Source organism: Diabrotica undecimpunctata, chromosome 2 (genome assembly GCF_040954645.1).
Source record: "Diabrotica undecimpunctata isolate CICGRU chromosome 2, icDiaUnde3, whole genome shotgun sequence".
NCBI lineage: Eukaryota > Metazoa > Arthropoda > Insecta > Coleoptera > Chrysomelidae > Diabrotica > Diabrotica undecimpunctata.
Genome location: NC_092804.1, coordinates 167,492,502 through 167,514,658, shown reverse-complemented (window position 1 = coordinate 167,514,658; position 22,157 = coordinate 167,492,502). Strand labels below are relative to the sequence as shown.

The window sequence follows — 22,157 nt, the reverse complement described above, 5'->3', positions numbered from 1 at the left end:
GCAACGTGTGACTGACGGTGGCGCATATGACTTAGAAACTTGAAACTATTATAAATTTATCCCCAACCACAAAATAATCAACAATCAGAATGCCCACTCTGCATGAAAAAATAAATACGCGCATCTCGTTCGCGCAGACGGAATCAGCCATGTTTTAGTCGGAACCAGTGCTGTTCAGTGACATTTTATCTGGTGTGCATAGACAAATTAACCTGGTTTAATTTATTTACGGCAACTACAGACATATGCACTATTTTATTCGTACTTTTAGTTGAAAAATAGATTTCAAATGTACTAAATTATTAATCTCTAAAAATTTAAATTACAGTTCTGTCGTAGCTTGTCACAAATTTCTCAATTCGAGAGTGGGCATTCTGATTGTCATTGTTATTTATTCTGTGCCTCAACTACAGCCGATTGACTGGTGCTGCGCTCATCTGTCCAGTGTGAGTTCTTTTAGAAATAAAGGCTATTGTACTTATTAGGGCCATGGCGTTATTTGAGTCACCTACCTTATGGCATGTTTCATCTTATTGTCAACTGTAAAGGCTACTTCAAATTCTTTTTTCCGCTATCTTTACCGATACATAGTATTGTATGTGTTTTTGTGTCTTTTATTCCGTGCCTTTTGTTTCCTTTTTACTTGTCTGAATAAAGTATTCGTTTTATTTCTGATTCGTTTATAGTGGTTTTATGTCTGTTGTGCTTGTCGTGTTCTGTATCGTAAAAAGGTTTTAATTGAGAATGTTAAGTTAGAAAATTAACCAAAACGGGAGCAACGACTCATTGCAATTTCAGGTCAAAAATTAAGGAATTCATTTTGTACAATTTAGATTTGCTGGTTTTTTTAATAAAAGAGTAAAAAATTTCATTACGCAACATTTTCCAGAAATTAATTAAAACGAACACCAACGTTTAAATTATTATCTTTATTATTAACAAACATCGGACATCAACTTAACCTTGACCAAAAATTGTCTAATCTGGTTTTTAAATTTATTTGACAAGTTTAATACAACAAAATCAATAATTACTTTAATTTGTAACAAAAAGAAAATGTATTTAATATGATGTTAAAATTTATTTAATTTAATTCCAAAAAAAAAGATAATAAAATCAACGTTTTTTTAGATTTTTTGGTAACTTAATGATGGTTCTGAAATAATTTAAAAAAGCAAAGGCGTCCCGTCTTTTTACCAAATGGGTTTTAAAAATATATATTTATAAATATGTGAAGTTGCTTATTCATCATCATCATTCTGGCTTTACAATCTTGCGTGGGTTCTAGCCTCCTCAAGAATTTCGCCTTCTTCTGCCAAGCACGTATTCCCATATTTCTCATATCTTTTATCGATGTTATCAAGGTATGTACCTTGTTCTGGTCCTTCCTCTTCTTCTCTGACCAATGAATCTATCAAGGAGCGTCTTTCTAGATGGGTCATTTTGTTCCATCCGCATTACACAGGGTGAGTCATAACTATTGGGACATAGACTAAGGACAGATTTTGGGCCAAATATGCCTTAATAAAATGTTGCTGAGAAAAAAGATACAGGGTGTTAAAGTTAATTTTTGTTTTTCGTTTTTTGCTAATAGTTTCCCCTGTATATTTATAAATTGCTATCAAAATTGGCACAGAGGCATAATCTTAGACAAGAAATAGTATTTTATTTACAATTCCACTATCAAATACCAAACTAATAAACAAAGTTGCAACTAACGTAAGGTTTCCGTTTTGACGATAAATCAAAACTAAACACACTTTAACTTAAAAGAACTCACAAAAACTCAAACTAAATGTTCTACATGGTCTCCTCCGATTTATATGCCTTTTCTAATTCTTTTTATAAAGGATTTTCGGACGTTAAAAAAAATATTATTCTGTCCCCTTATAAGATTAGCTGCATTTTGAATGTATCTCCAAAGTTCGTCTCGTGTATTAATTTCATTGGCATAAACTAAGGACTTCATATGTCCCCAAAAATAAAAATCTAGCGGGTTGTACTCAGGACTTCTTGGTGGCCATTGAAAATCACTGCCTCTGCCAATCCATCGTTGAGGAAATACGTCATTAAGATGATTTCTAACAGCTAATGAAAAATGAGGTGGCGCTCCATCCTGCATAAACCACATTTTTCTTCTTACATCCAGTGACAGATCATCTAAAATATCACTAAGAGTATTTTCCAAAAAGAATAAATAGGAATCTCCATTTAAATTCGGAGGAAGAACATAAGGCCCTAGTAGTTAGGGCCTTATATTATGTTATCTTTATCGTTATAGACGACTGACTTACTCCTGTTGCTGCTGATAGATGTCGTTAACTTATTTCAGGATTTTCATCTACTCGAACCAAAAGTTCATCTTCTTGATTAGGTGTGATTTGTTTCGGTCAACCACCCCGATTTTAAGTGTGAAATGACCCAGTTTCACCCGTGATTTAGTTGCATCGTATAATATTCCATACCTTCTGGCTGCCGAGCGACCGCAAAAATTTTCTTGTGCGTATACGCAAATCATATCTCGCATTTCTTCATTAGTAAAATGATTGTGACGAGGCATTTCAATCAAAAAAAGTAATGATTACTTTTAAAAAATGCAACATTACACTACATTGTCACATCAAAAATAATTTACACTGAACAAATGACATTTACCAACAACAATTATCTGACAGTCCAAAGCATACTTTTCATAAATGAAATAATATTTGAAATCTTTTTTTAAGACTCTAAGCAGTTCGACTGCGTTTTTATCGAAAACGGTTGAAATTATCATGTTTAAACAAGAGTACAAATTTTACGTAAAAATGATGTTTACGTCATATTTTCTAATAAAAATTACTCAAAAGTTTCATCAGAAAAAGTTTAGAGTCAATTTGATAATTAGGAATAATCCTCGTGGCGTCCTTTATGACAAAACGTAAAATTGTAAATAAAATACTATTTCTTGTCTAAGATTATGCCTCTGTGCCAATTTTGATAGCAATTTATAAATATACAGGGAAACTATTAGCAAAAAACGAAAAACAAAAATTAACTTTACCACCCTGTATCTTTTTTCTCAGCAAGATTTTATTAAGGCATATTTGGCCCAATAGCTATATTTTGGTCCAAATAACCTGTCCTTAGTCTATGTCTCAATAGTTATGACTCACCCTGTATATGCCCTATCTACCTTAGACGTCCTATCTTGGCATGTTTTACGATATCAGGTCTCTGAAATATTCTATAAAGTTCGAAGTTGTATCGTCTCCTCCACACTCCGTTGTCATTCACTGCTCCATAGTTTCGCCTTAGTACGTTTCTTTCGAAACATCCTAACATGTTTTCATTACTTTTTGTTAGAGAGTTGCTTATTAAGTAGGCTACAAATGATACATTAAGTTGTTTCGATATACAGAGTGGAAGCCTATTGCAATATAAGATTATATTGTAAATTAAACCTAAATCTAACCTATTTTGTGACGTTGTAAAGGTTTATTTATAAAAATATATGGGATCTCGGAAGTTCCAGAAATGGCATGTAGCCAATTCCACGAATTATTTTGGTAGGTTGGTAGGTAATTGATTGCTAGTGGGGTACTTGGTACTTGTCACGTACATTGCCATCCTTTAACCATCAAAAGTTCAATATTATACTGGTTTAACTGAGACAATTTTTAATTTAACTGACCTAAAACCATTATTTATTCAAATAATGTTTTATTAGATCCTTTCTTGGACTATCTTACATAATAATGGTTAAAAATGCAACTTTTTCAGTACCACAAATTCTTTTAAAACTTAAATAATGTTTCCATTCCTTCCATTCATTTGCTTGGCCTTAGCTACCAGGGCTATCCGGCCAGGATCTATATATTTATACTGATTATTCAAGACGAACCTAAGGTACATCTCGGCTTAAGCTCATAGCTCCTGAACCTGCAACAATATAGTTAAAGGAGAAAAACCAAACTAATAATCAAATGTTTAAAAGTTCTTTCACATAAGTTATAAAGTTCTATCATTCTAGTCCTATACTACTGCACCAAACCGCATTAAGCACATGCAATCCAAGCAAGCAGATTAAACCTTATAATGTACATTAACAAACTACACTTGTGACCTTGTTGACGCTAAAAACTTTTGCACTGCAAGTAATGTCTTTGAGTTAAAATTTTTGTAACACATCAGTAAATGTTGGATCACCTTGTAATTCATTTCTAAGTAACTGACACTCCCTTTGATATTTAGTACATTCCAACAAAAGTAAGGTGCCTAAACTGCCACAGGAACACAGATTTGTATTGATCACTTTCAATCTAAATAAATAAACCGGAACATTGCAATGTCCACTTCTCATACGACACGTTTGTGCAATTATACCCCTCCCCAGGTTGGGAAACATAGTAAAGCAGGCCTTTTTATATGGAACAGTAACATTTGTATAATATGTAATTCCTTTTACCTGTCCTATTTGTTGGAATCGATTTTTCCGACTGATCCATAGGTTTTCTTTATATTTAGTTTGGAAATCTTTAAAGGAAGCCTTTGGTTCTCCAGTAACAGGTAGCTTTCTTCCAAGATTAGCAAGAATATCATCTCTATCATTCCCCACGATTCCGGTGTGACTTGGAATCCATGCGAATTTAATTTCTTTATTTTGTTCATAAAGTTGACTAAGTTTTTGTTTTAATTGAAAAGTTTGTATGTCTGCTGCAACCTTATAACTTGGTCTTATAATTTTCCCCAGAGCACTTTTTGAATCACTACAAATAAGGCTTTTTTTCAAAATCATTCTGTTGAATTAAATCTAGTGGCTTTTTTATCGCAAATAATTATTCTGAACAAATTGAATTAGCAGGTGGTAATCTTGTTGTTAATTCGGTGCTTTCATTAAGGTATATACCAATGCTTACGTTACCTTGTTCATCTTTCTAGGTTGAGAGTTTCATAAACCATAGGAGAAATCTGAGAATTAAGCGGAAAGGAGTGACGGAGTGAAGAAGGAAATAAGGAGTTGTGCCACCTCATGAAACTCATGTAACATATTCTGGAAGGCAGCCAGTATTGGTGGGAAGTATTTTCTTCTCCAGAAACTAAAGTAATTCAGAAATACTTTATGAAATTGCTCAATTGAGCAATTGGGTTGTCATATGTTACCACCTTTAATATAAATTTAGGTGCTAGCCAAATCCTTCTAAGATCTAACGGTGTTTCTCCGCACTCCGATAAAATAATATGAACTGGAGAAGACCTCATAAATCCTCCGACCACTCTGAGAGCTCTATATTGAACTTTATCTAGTTTTGTATGTAAGGAACTGGCACAACCTTCAAGAAAAATCGATCCATAGTCAAGGTGTGGTCTAATATAGGCCTTATATAAAATGAGTATAGTAGCAGGATGTGCTTCCCACCATTTTCGACACAGGCACCGAATAAAACTGACTACACTGGAAGCCCTTAAAGACATCTTTTCGATTTGGCTTTTCCAAGAAAAGGAACTATCTAAAATCAACTCTCAACTCCTAGATGAGAAAATTCCTGTTTCCAATCTAGCAAGAGGTTATTTACCAATATTTGTGTGTTCGGAGTGTTATTTCTATTTCTATCAAAAAAAAATCGCTTGACTTTTGCTAGATGACAAACACATTCATGTGTCATGAAGGTTTCCAGATATATTCTCTACTATGTCATTTAATTTTTTCACCACTTCCACCCAGCTGTAGCTGGAACAATAGAGAGCAACATCATCTGCATATTGAGTCATTAGGACATCCTCAGGCACACAAAATGAGATTATGTTAATGACAATGTTGAATAATACTGGACTCAAAGGAGAACCTTGAGGTAGACCAACATTAGCCGTTTTTGGCCCCAATAGATTAAAGAAAATAGGATCTCGGACGAACACCGAACCATTTGTCAATATATGTTTATTCAACTCAATAAGTAACAATGGCAAATTGAGATCTCCCAGAGCATCTAATAATTGGGTAATAGATACTTTTTTATATGCTGAAGACATGTCTAGCATAACAGCCGCCGCTAGCTTCATTTTTTAAATATTCATTGAAATTTTATTGACCAGATGGAAAATGTTTTCAGACACACCTCTACCTTTACGAAAATCTGTAAAAACATTGTGATTTAAACTGGAAGAGTATGGAAGAATTAAGCTATTTTAAACAGGTTTTAGAATGAGACAACTTAGGAAAACATCCACCTGCAGTCGAAGGTCATATATAATTAGTTTACTTTCAGCAACAATACTACTAAAATAAACAGGTTCCCTCTTTGGAACTTCTAGTTGCTTAGAAACAAATAAAATAGAGGTTTTAAAATTTTGTCTCATTTTTTGATTGTACTAATATACTATTATAGTAAATATTACTCCGCCTATGGTTTCTTCACACAGCACTAATTTTTCATTCATATATATAGATTTTTAATTCAAATAAAAAGTTTTTATTTGAAACGACGATGTACCGCGCAAAGCTGCTAGTGATTTTTACGTTTTTGTTGACAAGTGGGGCGCTGGAGCTTGAACCATTCTACGAATTCGTTTCTGAAAAATTTGAACAAATAAAACAGTTTGAATTACCGACCAATAATGAAAAAGTATTTGGGATAAATGACACCAAAATATTCGGTTAGTAAAAACTTAAAACAATTACTTATCTGTTTAATTCTGCTACATTATTGTTATTTTTTGCAACTTATATACCAAGTTTTATAAGAGATTTATATGATTCTTAAACAATTTTTTCTTCAATGTGCCGGCATTAATTTTTTTTAAGCTTTAGCCAAATATTTTCGTTCACATATTATAATTTATTATATTATGCATAATTTTTTCTTTTTTTTTTCAAAGTTTAAATATATTATTGTTGATCTTTCCAGTTCTATAGGTAATTATCACTTATGTAGTTTCTAGTTTATTTCTTAGTTCATCCTTAAATAATTTCTTCCTCATCTGTGCCAGTATTATTCTTTCATATTCTTGGGCTCCATATCTACCTTCTTCTTCTTCTACGGCACTACAGCCCAAATTGAGCCTTGACCTCCTTTATTTTTCGCCTACACCCTTGCTTATCTATGGCTGATCTTCTCCAAACACGGACTCCTAAAAGGGCTTGTGCATTGCTGTTTACTGTGTCTTCCCAGCGCTTTCTTAGCTTTCCAACCGGTCTCTTTCCCTGTATTCTAGCATTCAGTACTCCTTTTTGGTAGCCTATCCTCTCCCATTCTTATCACATGTCCGGCCCATTCCAATATTTATTTGCAAGCTCTGTTTGCCTGCGTTATTCTCTTCCGTCTTTCTCCATCTTCTGATCCGTCGGCATATATTTCTACTCCCAGGTATATAAACTTTCCAACCATTTCAATGTCATCTTCATGTATAATGTTTTGTGGGACTATTTCTTCTCGTCTGTATCATTATTTTTGTTTTTTCTGTGTTAGTTTCCAGACTTAGCCTTTTTGTTTGCGTTTTTAACTCTGCGTTTCCTGTGCTCCTGTTGATGTTCTACTCATAATATTAATATCATCGGCACAAGCGGCCAGTTGAACCGTTCCTTTGGTCAGTAGGTTTCCTCGTCCAGTTTGCATTTGTTGCCTAACCGCATACTCCAGTGCCAGATTAAACAAAGTTGTGGCCAGCCCATCTATCTGCTTTAGTCCCTGCGAAATTTTTAAAAAGTCTGTCCGGTGGTTTTGTATTCGTACACATGCCTGAGTTTCATCCATTGTGGCTTTAATGAGTCTAATTAGCTTATGTGGTATTACCAATTCAGCCAATATATTGTAGAGTTTGTTCCTTTTGACTGTGCCGTATGCCTGTTTGAAGTCTACAAACATGTTGTGAACATCAATGTCATATCGAAAGCTTTTTATTTAGGCATATGTATATACCTATGTACCCATTCGATCCGCGAATACAGAACTGTAAGGCCACGAATATAGGAATTGGATCGCATTTTTCAATCCGCGAATAGTGAAATCGGGAATAAAAGAAGCACGAAGAAGGAGCTTTTACTGTACCTTAATATTACTATCATATTTTCACTTTGCAATGCCACAAAAACTAGTCTAAATTACTTTATTTTTCAATATTTCAGTTTTCCTAAAAGCGTTTAATTAGGTAAGAAAATAAAACTAATTAATTAGTTCCAAGATATTTAAGTCCATTGAAGTTCATGAATAATGAATCAAATTAATAAATACTTTAATTTTGTTGTGTATTATTATGTTAAAAAAATTCGTAAGTAATCTACATATATCATGTATTGGCACGTTTTATAATTATGAAATTATATTAACAATATCCTGGAAGACAAATATTTACACAAGATTAAAATGTTCTTAATTTAACCTCTGGTTTAGATTTATTACAAATAGCGAATATTAAAGTTCTAGCCAATTATGTCGTAGAATCTCATACATTAGAATTTTTGCATATGCTGATTTACTGACCTCATACTAGTTGATAAACTAACTAGACGAACAACAATTGACGTAGCAATATTTAACATTAATAATCAGTGTGTTAAATACACCGAAAAGATAGTGCATTCAATCTTCTTCAAAAACAAGACAATGGAAAATGGAAAGTACTCAAAGTATACCAACAATTTTCTCTACCACTGGCATCATTCCTAAGAACCTGTTCTCCTTCTTCTTGTAGTGCCTATGTGTTTCGGATGTTGGCAACCATCATGGCAATCTGTATTTTGCAAACTACTGCTCTGAAAAGGTTTGTGGTTGTTTTGTTGAACCACGTACGTAGATTTTTCAGCCAGGAAATCTGTTTCCTTCCTGGTCCTCATTTTCCTTTTACTTTTCCTTGTAGAATTAATTGTAGCAACCTATATCTTTCGCTGTTTCTCATGATGTGACCGAGGTATTCAATTTTGGCTATTTTTATTGTGGTTAACAACTCTTTTTCTTTTTGCATTCTTTATAAAACGTCCTGATTAGTAACGTGGTCGGTATAGGATATCTTCAGGATTCTACGATAAAGCCACATTTCGAAAGGCTCAATTTTCTTACAGGTAGCGTCTGTGAGAGTCCACGATTCAACTCCGTACATCAGTATAGGAAAGATACAACATCGTAGTAACCTGATTTTTATGGATACTGATAAATCGTGGCATTTTATGAAATGCAGATCTTGCTTTCACTAACCTAGATTTTATTTCTAGGGAATGGTTCCAATTTTCCTTTTATTCCGTTTTCCGTTTTGTAACGATGAGTCTACCAAAGAGAATTGAAGTACTATTGTAAAAATAATACCTCAATCAACCATGGGAGCTTATCGTCTATACCTTGCCTAGCTCAGTATCTCAAGGGTGAGTTCGTCTTGTCTTAAACTAGGAATTGAACCTGAGTTCTCAGTTGATAGCAAATAAGACAAATTTTAACCAAACATATTTATTTAAATGAATAAAAAAACAATAATTAACCCTGCCAAAGCTTAACAGTTAATAAGTGTTACTTATTGCTTCGATGGGCTGCTTGTGTGTTCTAGCTGTTGGGTCCTCCAATTAGAATTTGTGGCTTTTGGAGAGCTGCAGTCACACATGGCTGTATGTCCTGACCAATTGTTCAAATCCAAATATGTCAATAAAACCAATAAAATTTTGATATGTCCAATAAATCCAATAAACCAATAAAATGTCCAGTAAACTATCCAGTAAACCAATAAAGTTTTGATACGTCCAATAAACTAAAAGATAAGGAACAACTTGCATTAGAAACACATCAAAAAGAAAGGTTTAACTTCCTTTCAATCTTACAAAACTACACTTAAACAAGTAGCGTATGGCAAGGATAAAATGAAATATGAATGTTACTACTTAGTTAAATTCTGTTAAAGAGTCCTAATGCATATATCAGAAAAAAAAAATGTGCTTTCGACAGAAAGTAAGGTTACAAATATTGGAAATGTGGTCAGAATTATAGAATTATTATCACAATGAAAGTACTTACCCCAAGAGAATTTGTAGACCATAAAAATGAGTCTTATAATAATTTTTGCCTTCTTTTATAAATTTCAAAAAGAGGCAAAAAATAATCCCACTACAGAAAAGTTGTTTTGACAGAAAGTGGGAGACTGAATGAAGTTAGCACAGATGTCATAGAATGTTGCTATAGATATCATGAAACTAGCTTGTCAGTCAACACGGAACAGAATAGTCTGCCGAACAAAAGTGAGAGGGCGAATATTTATTCTATGGGACAGAAAGAGAGAAAAAAAATAAAGACAGAGGAAGAAGAGAAAAACAGAGGGCGCCAACTACTTTTATAAATAAAAAATAGTAAAAATTAAACTGAAGATAAAGAAATTAATAAATTAATAAACAAATTAAAATGAAATAATTATTTAAATATAAATTAATAGAGATGTGACGTTTATAACGTTACAGTTTTTACTCTTTCTATTGGTTTAACTACACTTCTGTTGACCTCTTTAGAGCAGCGGTATCGAAAGTACGAATTGCCATGATGGTTGCCAACCTTCTTAAAGGAGATGGCACATGAAGAAGAAGAAGATTGGTTGACCATTCATACTGATTTTTTCGATTTGCTGTTCCTTCTTAGAGATCATCATACATTTTGTTTTCCTAATGTTGAGTGAAAGTCCATATCTCTAACTCACTTCTATGATTGTATTCATTAACTCCTGGAGTGCTTCATAACTGTCCGCGAATACCACCGTGTCATCTACGTATCTGATTTTATTGATAAATATTCCGTTAATTCGAATTCCGGCTTCAACATCTTCTACTGCTTCTTTCTGTTTCTTTCTGCTTCTATGTTCAACAGCAAGGGTGATAGTACACATCCCTGTCGGACCCCACGTTTGATTTTGATATCATCGGATTCTCCTGCCTCTGTACAGATAGACGATGTTTGATTTTAGTAAAGATTGCTAATAATTCTTGGATCACAGGTGTTTATCCCAATATTTGTTAATATCTCCATTTGTCTCTATTTGTTAATATCTTGTCGTGTTTTACTGTATAAAATGCTTTATGATAATCAATGAAGTATGCATAAATATCGCAATTCACATCTCTACATCGTTGAAATCGCACTTGTATGCTAAAGAGAACCTCTCTCGTACCCAGTGCGTTCCGAAAAAAAAAACTGTGTACGGCTGATTTTTTTTCGCATTGTCTATATATCCTTTGAGGTATGATTTTTAGAAATAACTTTAAAATGTGGCTCATTAAGCTAATGGTCCGGAAATCATTGCAGGATATGGATTTTGTTTTCTTTGGTAGAGCAATAAATGTTGACTTCAGCCATGATCTTGTTATTACTCCGTTTAAATATATGTCATTGAATATTTTTGTTAGTTTTTGAGTATCGTCGGTGTTAAATAGCTTTATGAGTTCCGCATATAGATTGTCAGATCCAGGAGCTTTGCCATCTTTTAGATGTGATATTGCTTTTTCCACTTCATCTGATGTGATTGGTAAGTGGTCATTACATATGTAGGACGGAGGTTTTTCGGACCTATTATCATTAAAGAGTTCTTCTTGATTTCTTTCTGTGATGATGTTCACCTGTTGATCTTGCAGTTTGTTAGCTGTGTTAGATTTTTGAAGACCAGCTGCTTGTTTTACCTTTTTATGCATATTAAATGTATCGTGTTTCTGTTCCAACAACTGTATCTCTTCACACTGTGTTTTTAACCAATTTTCTTCGGCCTGTCGTATTTCGGTTCTTATTTGTCTCCGAATATTTTTGTACATTCTTTTGTTATTCCTGTAATTCCTGTTATTCCTAAAGAATCTGTTAAAGGACGTAAAACATTCAGAAAGAACACCTCTATAAGATATGCAGAAAGCATGAAAAGAGTCACAGAAGAGCTCAGTCCTGCTTATACTGTCTTAAATCTGGATAAAGATCACATTGAAAGCTGTACCCATGTAAAAAAACGTCCAGAGATATACAAAAATTTTTTGAGATACTCCAGCATACCATGCCACTTAGAGTTCGATGACATAGAAAATAAATAATCTTCACAGAGTTCAACTCCTTTGATGCCGTAGGTATCTGGAATGAGTGAATTTTCACCTTAGAAGAAGTGAGAGTCCTTTTAAAAAGTGTAGTCTCTAATGTGTTTCCTGATTATGTGACTAATGCCGTTCTTTCACATTTTATTTCAAATAGTTGCTAATTTTTTGCGAAATACTTCTAGAAATTAAGAGAGATGTTGCTTGCAGCTATATGTTCTCTTTTCTTCTTTGCTTTGATGTTACTATAATCTTCTCAAAAGATTATAGTAACATCATGGATTATTTTCGAAGGAGCGCCAGAATATTAAGGCCTGACAGAATTACCAACGAGGCCATCAGAAGTAGATTAAATGCCATAGACACGTTAACTGATAGAATAGAAAGGAAAAGTCTTAAGTGGTTCGGACAGCTACGGATGGAAATGGGGGAGACCAAGATTGTGCTGGAGTGAAAATATCATGAAGGCATTGGAACGCAAATATTTGTAGAAAGAGGACGCTCAACATAGGCAAATATCATCATCATCATCATCAGTGGTGCTGTACATGGTGTTGGAGAATATTTCTTATATTGTGTTTACAGGACAGTCTGTACAAGGAATTTCGTAAAATCCGTGTTGTTCATTTGGAATGTTGTCTTTGATTGATAGGACAAGAAATGGAAGTTTTTGTTGGGAGTAAATATTGTCCTTATTTCTCTTGATTTAAGAATTTTATCGATTTTGTCATTGACAGCTTTGATGTAAGCAAGAAAAGCTTTCGTATGATGAGGGTATCATTCTTAGGGTTGAGATTGAGTGGGAGATTGGGAGATAACCGTTTTGGACGAGGGCTTGTTTTAAACTAGAGAGCTCAGCGAGTCTAGTTGCATCATTGTAAATGCGTATTGATCTGGAAACAAGTGTATTGATGACTTAATTAATTTGTGAAGGTAGATGATGAGGTTTATGATAACGTCACGAAACGGTAAGGATGAATCAGTTTTCACCTCCATCGTAAACTGGATACTAGGATGTATACCATTCAGATGGGTTTGAAAAGACACCAAAGCATCCATACTGTAGGATTAAAGGACGAATGTATCGTCAACATATCGTAGCCAACATGTGGGTTTGGGCATTGATTTGGATACTGCTCGGGTCCCCAAGTCTTCCATAAAGATATTGAGAATTACTGGAGATAGTGAGAAGCCCATTGGGGCACCATTTACTTGTCTTTAGACTTGATTTTTGAATATGAAATATTGGACATACAATGTTTAATGAGAGATAAGTGGTCTTGCTGGATACTGTATTTAGTTTTCAAAAATTTTTGAGTTTCATCTATTGGAATGTTTGTAAAGAGTTAAATGGAATCGAAACTTACTAGAATGTCTGACGGTGAGATAGGGTACTGTTTAAGAAGTTCGATAAAATGAAAGGAATTTTTGACGAAGGATGAAGCGTTTTTGGCGAAAGGTTGTAGAGTTTTGGCCAAGTACTTGGCCAATGATTATGTAGGGCAGTTGCATGCACTGAAAATGGAACGTAGAGGGATAGCGGGTTTGAGAATTTTGGGTAGACTATATATTCGAGGTGTTCTGGAAGACTTTTCAAGAGGAATTAGAGATTGTTTTATGGCAACAAAAGAGAGGCTTATTGATGATGGCTTTTGTTGTTGTCTCTAGATAGGTTGTTGGATTATTAGAGTCAGAAATACGTATTTACAGTTGCCTTCCATCGATAACCTACTTTGTTTTTTTCTGTTTTGCGAGACATGCCATATATGGATAACAATATATTTCGGTTTAATTTTTGTTATTTGTAATATTTTTATGCATGAATTTTATTAAAATTTAACTACATATTAGTCCATATTTTTGGAGTTACATATATATCTATAACCTTAATAAGTTTTTCTCTAATTACTTGATAATGAATCGTTTGTTATTCAAATGATAGTGTTAGCAGTTGGAATTATTGATTTATTTACGTATTTCTCTTATCATTCTCTTAATTTTTAAAATTTCAAGGTGGTTTTCAAATTTAGTTTAATGAGTTGGACTAATTTTTTTTCCAGATAAGTTGACATCTATTTCTTTAATTACACCTTTTTTTAGGACAAAGTTAAATACATGTTTAATATACTAATTTTTGATTTGAATTTCGAACTCAATCTAAAGAATAAGTTAGACCAGTATGTTCTGTTTGTAATCAACGTATTAATAACAATGTAAATTGTTAACACCTTGACTGCTGCTTATGATTTATTGCAATGCCTTAGTTCATGTGACATGTTAGTGCATGTAGGTACCACATGTCCTCTAGTAGGGAATGTTCAGAAGTATAGTGCCTTCATTATCCTAACGACCTTTTAAAAATAATGGTAAAGTAATAAATCAATTCCCCCTTATAAATCTTCTATTATTGATAATTTGTAAGTTATCAGAACCGACTTATATCCTTATTAAATAATTCTGTAAATGTTTAAGGATCTAAATTCTAAGAATTTGAATTTGGTAAACTACTTCACATTTCAGTATATGAAAAATGAGTCAATACTCACAACCTCAGGTAGTTTTTATTATTTAATGATGTTAAATTTTTTGCTACCGGTTTTAAGGCTAATATTTGCCTCATCGTCAGGCCCCAGTACGTTAGTCTTACTTATAATAAAAACTACAAGATATCAGATACAGGAAAGCTCTATAAACTAAGGTACTCCTGAAAACCACCTTCCCCCTCAAGGAGTCCATTTACTCCAACCACGAAATGTATAACTTTTTTATTATACAGTGTGTTCCAACGAAAATTTGACCCCTCCAGAAACTCAGAAACTAAGAATTTCTTCAAATTCTTATAAAAGGTATATAATTAAAAAACCCAATCGGGCTATATCATAAAGACAAAACGTTTTCGGAATCCATATTCCATCATCAGTGTCTAGGTGTACACGTTTTTGAGCCACTAAATATCTGGGTAAAAACCCGTTAAAAGTTATAGGTTAAAATTTAGTTTACATTATTCGATCTTATATATTAAGATGTTAAAGTTACCAGTGGATTTGATAACATGGCAACGTACGACTTTACATGAAGTTGCTGGTCCTGAGACAAAGTCTCTACGAGGACTTGATGATAGCATCTAGCAAGTGGATTTAGCCCAAAATTAAAAGAAGTAAGATTTCGAGAAAATTAAGAAGTCACAACTGCAGATAACCAAGAACCAATTTTATCCCAGATATGGGATATGCATCCTGCAAAATCTTCAACAAAAATCTCAAAATCAAAACAGAAGATGTTTTAAATGCGGAAGAATAGGGCTTTTGTAAAATAATTGCAGAATCCAATCCCTGGCAAGGACAGAAGAACCAAATAATGAGGTCAGAATCGACATTTAGAAGACCGTTACATAGTCCTACTAGAAATACTAGTAGATATATGTCTCCAAGAAATTGATTTTCCACAAGTGACCACAGAAGAGAAACTCTGGAATCTGAAGTTGCACATTTGAAGGAGCAACTAACAATTAGTAAAAATGAAATAGAACAGTTCTGTATCTGTATCTGTAGAGTAGGGAGGGCGAGTTAAGTTTCACAGCACTTAGGCCACAATTGACCCATTGTGCATCCTCCCAGGGAGCTGTCACCCTTAGCTCATTGTCCATCCTGCCAATTCTAGGAAGGTGGACAAGTCACCAGGAGACATCTCTCTTATGTGGGCAGGTGTTGGCCAGGACTCGCCGAACGCGTACTCTCGTATTAACGATAACTCTGGGCATTCACATAGGACATGCTCTACAGTTTCGTCTTCTCGTTCACACTTCCTACATAGAGGTGTGTCTGCTAGCCCCAGTGTATGGAGGTGTTTGCTTAGTTGACAATGACCAGTTAAAAAACCAACTGCCAAACGTAGGTTTTTCCTGGTCATTCCCAAGTACTTCTTAGATGTTGACTCTTCAAGGTTACTTAGTGTTACCCTGGCAAGTTTACATCCTTTCCCTTCTTCCCATCTTTTTACGGTTTGCGCATGGGAGTGACATTTGAAAAAAAAAAAAAAGAAATAGAACAGTTAAGAGAGCAGATAACAATTTTTCAGAATCAACAATTACAAGAATTCCAACAAGCTTTAAATGAATTAAAGATTCATATTCAGTGTCCGTTTAAAGAAAGAGAGAACGTAACCAAAGAAGTCTGCAGAGAACTACAGTTTAACAGAAAGAAGATAACTATTAGACTTTTCTCGAAAACCTCAAAAAGAGTCAAAAGAAAGATAATGAATGACTTAAAGAGTAATACGAGAATGGCTTAAAAATGGAGTAAGACCTATTTGGTAAGACGTAACCAAATAGAGTGGTACTATAAAGACGTTTTGGGCTCAGTGGAAATCTCTGTATCTTTCTATTTCTATTTCTCTGTATCTTTAGTTTATTGTATCGGAAGTGGGAGAGTCCTGATAAAGTACAACAAGTGCTACTGCCAAAATCCCACATTATAAGTGTATTACAAGAACTTCATAGCAGCCTTTCGGGAGGACATTTCGGAGTTAAAACAACATTTGCCAGAGTTCGAGACAGATTTTAATAGATCAGTTACTGCCGAGGTGTAGAAAATTGGTGTAAAAAATGTGATTTATGTAATGGTAGAAAAAACTTCTTCTAACAAGAAGTCGTGGTAAAATGTCACAATATATTTCCGAAGTGCCGGACTCGCAGTGAAAATTTTCGGTATACTTCCGTTCCGATAACAGAGAGAGAGAACAAGTACATAATGGTCGCAATGTAGCGACTACATAGCAGAAGCATTCATAAAACACGTCATATCAAGACCTGGAGTTCCTTTAGAGTTACATTCTAATCAAGGACGAAATTTTGAATCAGAATTATGGCAAACATTAATGACAATCTTGGGTATTAAGAAAACTCGCACTACGCCTCTCCACTCACAATCAGACGGAATGGTCGAAAGACATAATAGAACTGTTTGTCAATACCTTTCAATGTTTGTTGCTGATGATCAAATAGATTGGTATACTTTAATTTCTCTATTCCTGTTGGCCTATAGAAGTTCCAGACATGAAGCGACCGGTTATTATTTTCCATCGATGATGATCACCTGAAGAGAAATGAAGCGTCCTCAAGATTGCCTCTTTGCGAAGAGGAACTTTCATTACTGACGTACATCGAACATTTGAAAAAAAAGTTGAAAAAAGTCTAAGAATTTGCTCGTAAAAGTTTAAAGCTACAAAGTGATAAAGCCAAGGCCAGGCTTAACATGCATGCTACAGGTGCAACTTTCGAAAGAGGTGACCCAGTATGGTTATACAATCCCACACGTAAGAAAGGACTAAGTCCGAAATTTCAACGAAACTGGAAAGGCTTGTACACCGTCCTGCAAAAAATAAACTGTATAATTTACCGCATCCAGTTTTCAGCTAGAAGTAAACCCAAGGTAGTTCATATCGAGAGACTAGCTTCCTACCATGGAACTGATCCACCCTGTTGACTGCAATCGATCCCTGATAGTCCAGTTATCCGAGGCGAATAACTATATAGAAGGGAGCAATATTACGTAAGTTCTGTAAGATTGATCTCATATAGAAAAAGTTCCATGACGAAAAAGAAGAAGTAGTTCGAGAACAATCAAGATGACATCGAAAATTCATGAAATATCTAGTAAAGTTTTTATAGTTGTCATTGTATTAAGTATTGTAAACAAGTTGGTGTTAAATAAAGTTATTTTCAAGAAGTGGAACAATATTGTACTTTTAATCCTGTAGAACATGTGACATCAAATAAAATTTGGCATTAGCAAAAAGAAATCCGATATAAATATTTTTTCGAATATTTCTGATTTTTTCTCCGGTAGTAATTGCTTTTGTAATAAGATATTACCAAAATATTGGCAAAACAAATTTTTGACATTTTACTTTTTTAGATTTTGGCCGCTATGATTTTATTATTGTTGGTGCTGGCGCAGCCGGATCAGTTTTAGCTAACCGATTATCCGAAATAAGCTCATGGAAAATATTATTGTTAGAGGCTGGAGGTGAGACTGATGACTTTAGCGATGTTCCTGAGTTTAACAATTACCTACAACAAACAGACATGAATTGGGGGTATCTAACATCTCCACAAACTACGTGTTGTCAAGGTATTTAGTACTTTATTGTCAATAAATTGAATTATAATTAACTAAATCATTCTAGGGATGGAAAATCACCAATGTATGTATCCAAGAGGAAAAGTAATAGGAGGTTGTACTACTTTAAATGCTGCTATATACGCTAGAGGAAGTCCTTCAGACTTCAACAGTTGGGTAGCAATGGGTAACCCTGGATGGTCATACGAAGAAGTTCTTCCGTACTTTAAAAAATCGGAATATGTGGCAATGGAATCGTACGACAAATACTACCACGGAACAGAAGGCGTACTGTTTGTTAATCATACATCGCCAAATTCGACGATGGGTGAGACAGTTCTAAAAGCTCATATGGAAAAAGGTTTAAAAGAAGTAGATTATAATGGAGAACATCAGCTTGGAGTTTCCAAAGTTCAGTTTAATCAAAAAGACCACAAGCATCAAACAAGTGAGCATGCTTTCCTTGATGCTATTAAAAATAGAAATAATTTAAAAATAGTTCTTAATGCAGCTGTTAATCAAATATTGTTAACAAAGCATAAGGCCAAAGGAGTTACTTTTGTCAAGAATGGAAAAATCTATAAGGCTAAAGCCAAGAAGGAAGTAATATTATCTGCAGGAGCTATCAACACTCCACAACTTTTAATGCTTTCTGGAATTGGTCCTAAAAAACAACTCAAAGACCTAGCAATTCCGGTTATTGCAGATCTACCAGCAGTAGGCCAACATCTACTAGATCATCCTTTATTTGTTAATATTTATTTCAGAACAAATATATCTGCACCCAATAATTCTTTAAAAGAAAACCTTCAATTATATTTAGAAGGTAAAGCTCCTCTTACGAATGGTGCTTCCTTAGAACATCTCGCTTTTATTAATGTTGATACCATCACCGATGGTGAAGCTGATATAGAGTTTCTAAACTTTGCTCCTCCATTTGGTGTGCCAGGAGATTTAAAGGCCGCGTATAATTTTCAAGATAAATTTGCCAAACAGTATGACAATTATAATCCTTTGACCGATATCGGTATTTTGATGTCGTTAATGAAACCCAAATCACATGGAAGTGTAACTCTTAAATCTAACAACATTCTCGATTTTCCTTTAATAGATTTAAATTACTTTTCTGATCCCAAAGGCCAAGATCTCGAAACAATGTATAAAGGTATAAAATATATTTTGTCACTGGCTGATACTGAAGCCTTTAAAAGCATCGGAGCTACTTTTATCAGCAAACAACCAAATTGTGAACACCTGAAAGACAATGATAGAGAGTACTGGTACTGTGCTTTTAAACATATGACCTCAACCGAATACCATCCCGCTAGTACGACGAGAATGGGTCCGTCAGCAGCTGATTCTGTTGTGGATAAAAACTGTCTGGTGCATACCTTTAAAAATCTAAGAATAGTTGATGCTGGGGTAGTTCCAGATATAACGAGGGGCCATCTAATGGCTGCAGTGTATATGATTGCAGAAAAAATTTCAGATGTAATTAAGAAAAATTATAACAAAATATAAGTTGTACAATAAATTTCTTCTTATTTTTATACATTTATTAGATTATTGTCTGTTTATTTTTAGCATTATAAGATTTTATAAAAACACCAAGAATAGAAATCTGGAGTACTTCGGGCATTTAGAAAATGGCTAATATATAACAATGGACGTTTTCATATTTCCCTTTTATTTCATTAGTTGCATTTTAAAAACTGGGTATACAGTGATATTGGGTACAATATATAAACTGGGTATAAAGTGATTTTAAATTTTTTGAAAACCTACTGGTTCTCCAATATCATCTACAGTAAATAATAAAAATATTTAAACCGTAGTAATCAGAAATAAAAGTGTTTTCAATGCATATAAGCAGCTAAGTAGATGGGTTATGATATAAAAACTAGGCTCCATCATCTTCATCATTTTGTTTAGTCAGTGTTAAATATTGTTTTTGGAATAAATAATGACTTTATTTTTACTACTGTTGAGGAGATTGATAGAGGAATTTTTCGAACTTGTGCGACTGGCGACAGTTGTTTGGCGTGAAATTGTTCAGATTCATACCTTGTAACAATTCTATATTTGCTTATAGGGGGTTAAAAGGAGGAACTGAACAATAACTGGGCTGGAGAAAGGGTAAGCAAATAAACTGAAACGTTTGCGAACGGCTACTCGTATTTTGGTTGGAGAGCTAAGTCGTGGATAAAGGTTTCTTTATTTGAGGGACTGGAGAAACTAACTACACAAAAAAGAAATCAAAAAATTACTTACAGAGATTTCCTGAACAACAATACACAAGAAGATTTTTAAACTATTTAGAATGGAAGCCGTTTAAAAAAATCCTCTTGCTGGTTAGAAAGAAAGGCTTTTCTTTCCTTAGAACTGGATAAAAATCAAACACACTGTCCCACACAATCTTCAAATGATCTGGATTGACCCATGTAGACACTAAATGGACAAATCTTGGGGAGGTCAAACATCGAATTGGACTTCAGGTTATCCTGATGATAACACTACGTATTCTTCAAAACTCGGCTACTCAATTTTCCCTTAAAACCATGTCATCATCATTTTGGCTTTACAACCCTGTGTGGGTCCTAGCCTCCTCAAGAATTTTTTTCCAGTCGTCCCTATCCATCGCCTTCCTCCGCCAAGCACGTATTTAAAAATTTCTCATATCTTGATCTATGTTATCTAGGATTCTTGTTCTGGGTCTTCCTCTTCTTCTTTGACCAATAGGTCTATCAAGGAGCGTTTTTCTAGCCTAGATGGTTTGCTCCATCCGCATTACATAGCCTACCCACCTCAGACGTCCTATCTTAATGTGTTTTACGATATCTGGTTGATGGTATATTCTATAGAGTTCGAAGTTGTATCCTCTTCTCCAGACACTATTTTCATTTACCGCTCCAAAGATTCGCCTTAGTATTTTTCTTTCGAAACATCCTAACATGTTTTCATTGCTTTTTGTTAAAGTCCAGGTTTCTGAACCATTTGTTAGGACTGGGCGTATTATTGTTTTGTAGAGTTTTACTTTTGTATTTCTTGATATAACTGTAGATTTAAAAAGGAGATTAAGCCCAAAATAGCATCTATTAGCCGTGCAAATTCTGCGGTTTATCTCTGCAGTAGTGTCATTTTCAGTATTGACGAGCGTTCACAGGTATACAAATTCGTTAACTGCTTCGATGACGTCGTTTTCTATTACAAGTGGCCGTAGTATTAGTGGTTGCGTACCTATTTTCATGTATTTCGTTTAAAACCATGTGGACCTCTTAAAACTTTGAAAACGCTGTTTTTCAAACCCTGTGGCACGGAATACAGCAACAGGCCGGTGATTATCTCACTTTAGAAAAACTGCCAAATAGCATTTTGAGATTAAATTCACCTCCTTCCATGGAGGAATTAAACACCACCAACTCATAGAATTTAACAAAAATTTTACCGGTTTTTTTGAAACTATCTGCCGAGAACCAACCCTACGTTTCAGAACACAATCTGCATCTCATTTTTTTGACTACTCACTCGAATTTCCGATAACAAAAACGAATAACTAACGAATTTTACGAAAATCCGGACTAAACGATGAAACTGACTGCTATCGCCGCTATCCCAATGAAGAGTGGCCTCATCCTCCCAAATCGGTATGGTATAAACATAAACGGAAAGATTCCTGTTTATTTAATGCGCAAATATCTAGTAGGCGGAATCAAAATCAAACAAAATAGCAATTTTTGTTATTATAAACAGACAAAAAATGTTTATATTATCAATATCAGCGACGCAAAAAGACTAAGAATATTTTTCGGTGTTTTATAAATATAAAATAAATGCAACAACCTGCTTGACATTGTGATCGTTGTTTGTTCGTTGTTTGTCCATCGTTTTCGTGGTGATAGGGCTAAGAAAAAGAAAAAAAAATTATAACAATGGAAGAAACGTTTCATGCGTTGAAAATGCTAGATGCTGGTAAAACGGCTAAGAAGATTGCTGTTAAAATGGAGCTAGGGACTAGCACTATGTGTGACTAA

At 34.3% G+C, this 22,157-nt stretch overlaps 1 protein-coding gene across 1 annotated transcript; it reads left to right on the top strand.

The window, feature by feature from the left end:
* The first annotated feature begins 6,437 nt into the window (after positions 1 to 6,437).
* LOC140435171 (glucose dehydrogenase [FAD, quinone]-like) lies at positions 6,438 to 19,678 on the top strand. The gene is made up of 3 exons (XM_072523924.1): positions 6,438 to 6,633; positions 17,923 to 18,138; positions 18,194 to 19,678. Exons 1-3 carry the CDS (start codon positions 6,465 to 6,467, stop codon positions 19,645 to 19,647), a joined length of 1,839 nt encoding a protein of 612 aa, XP_072380025.1. The 5' UTR covers positions 6,438 to 6,464; the 3' UTR covers positions 19,648 to 19,678.
* Positions 19,679 to 22,157: the final 2,479 nt, after the last annotated feature.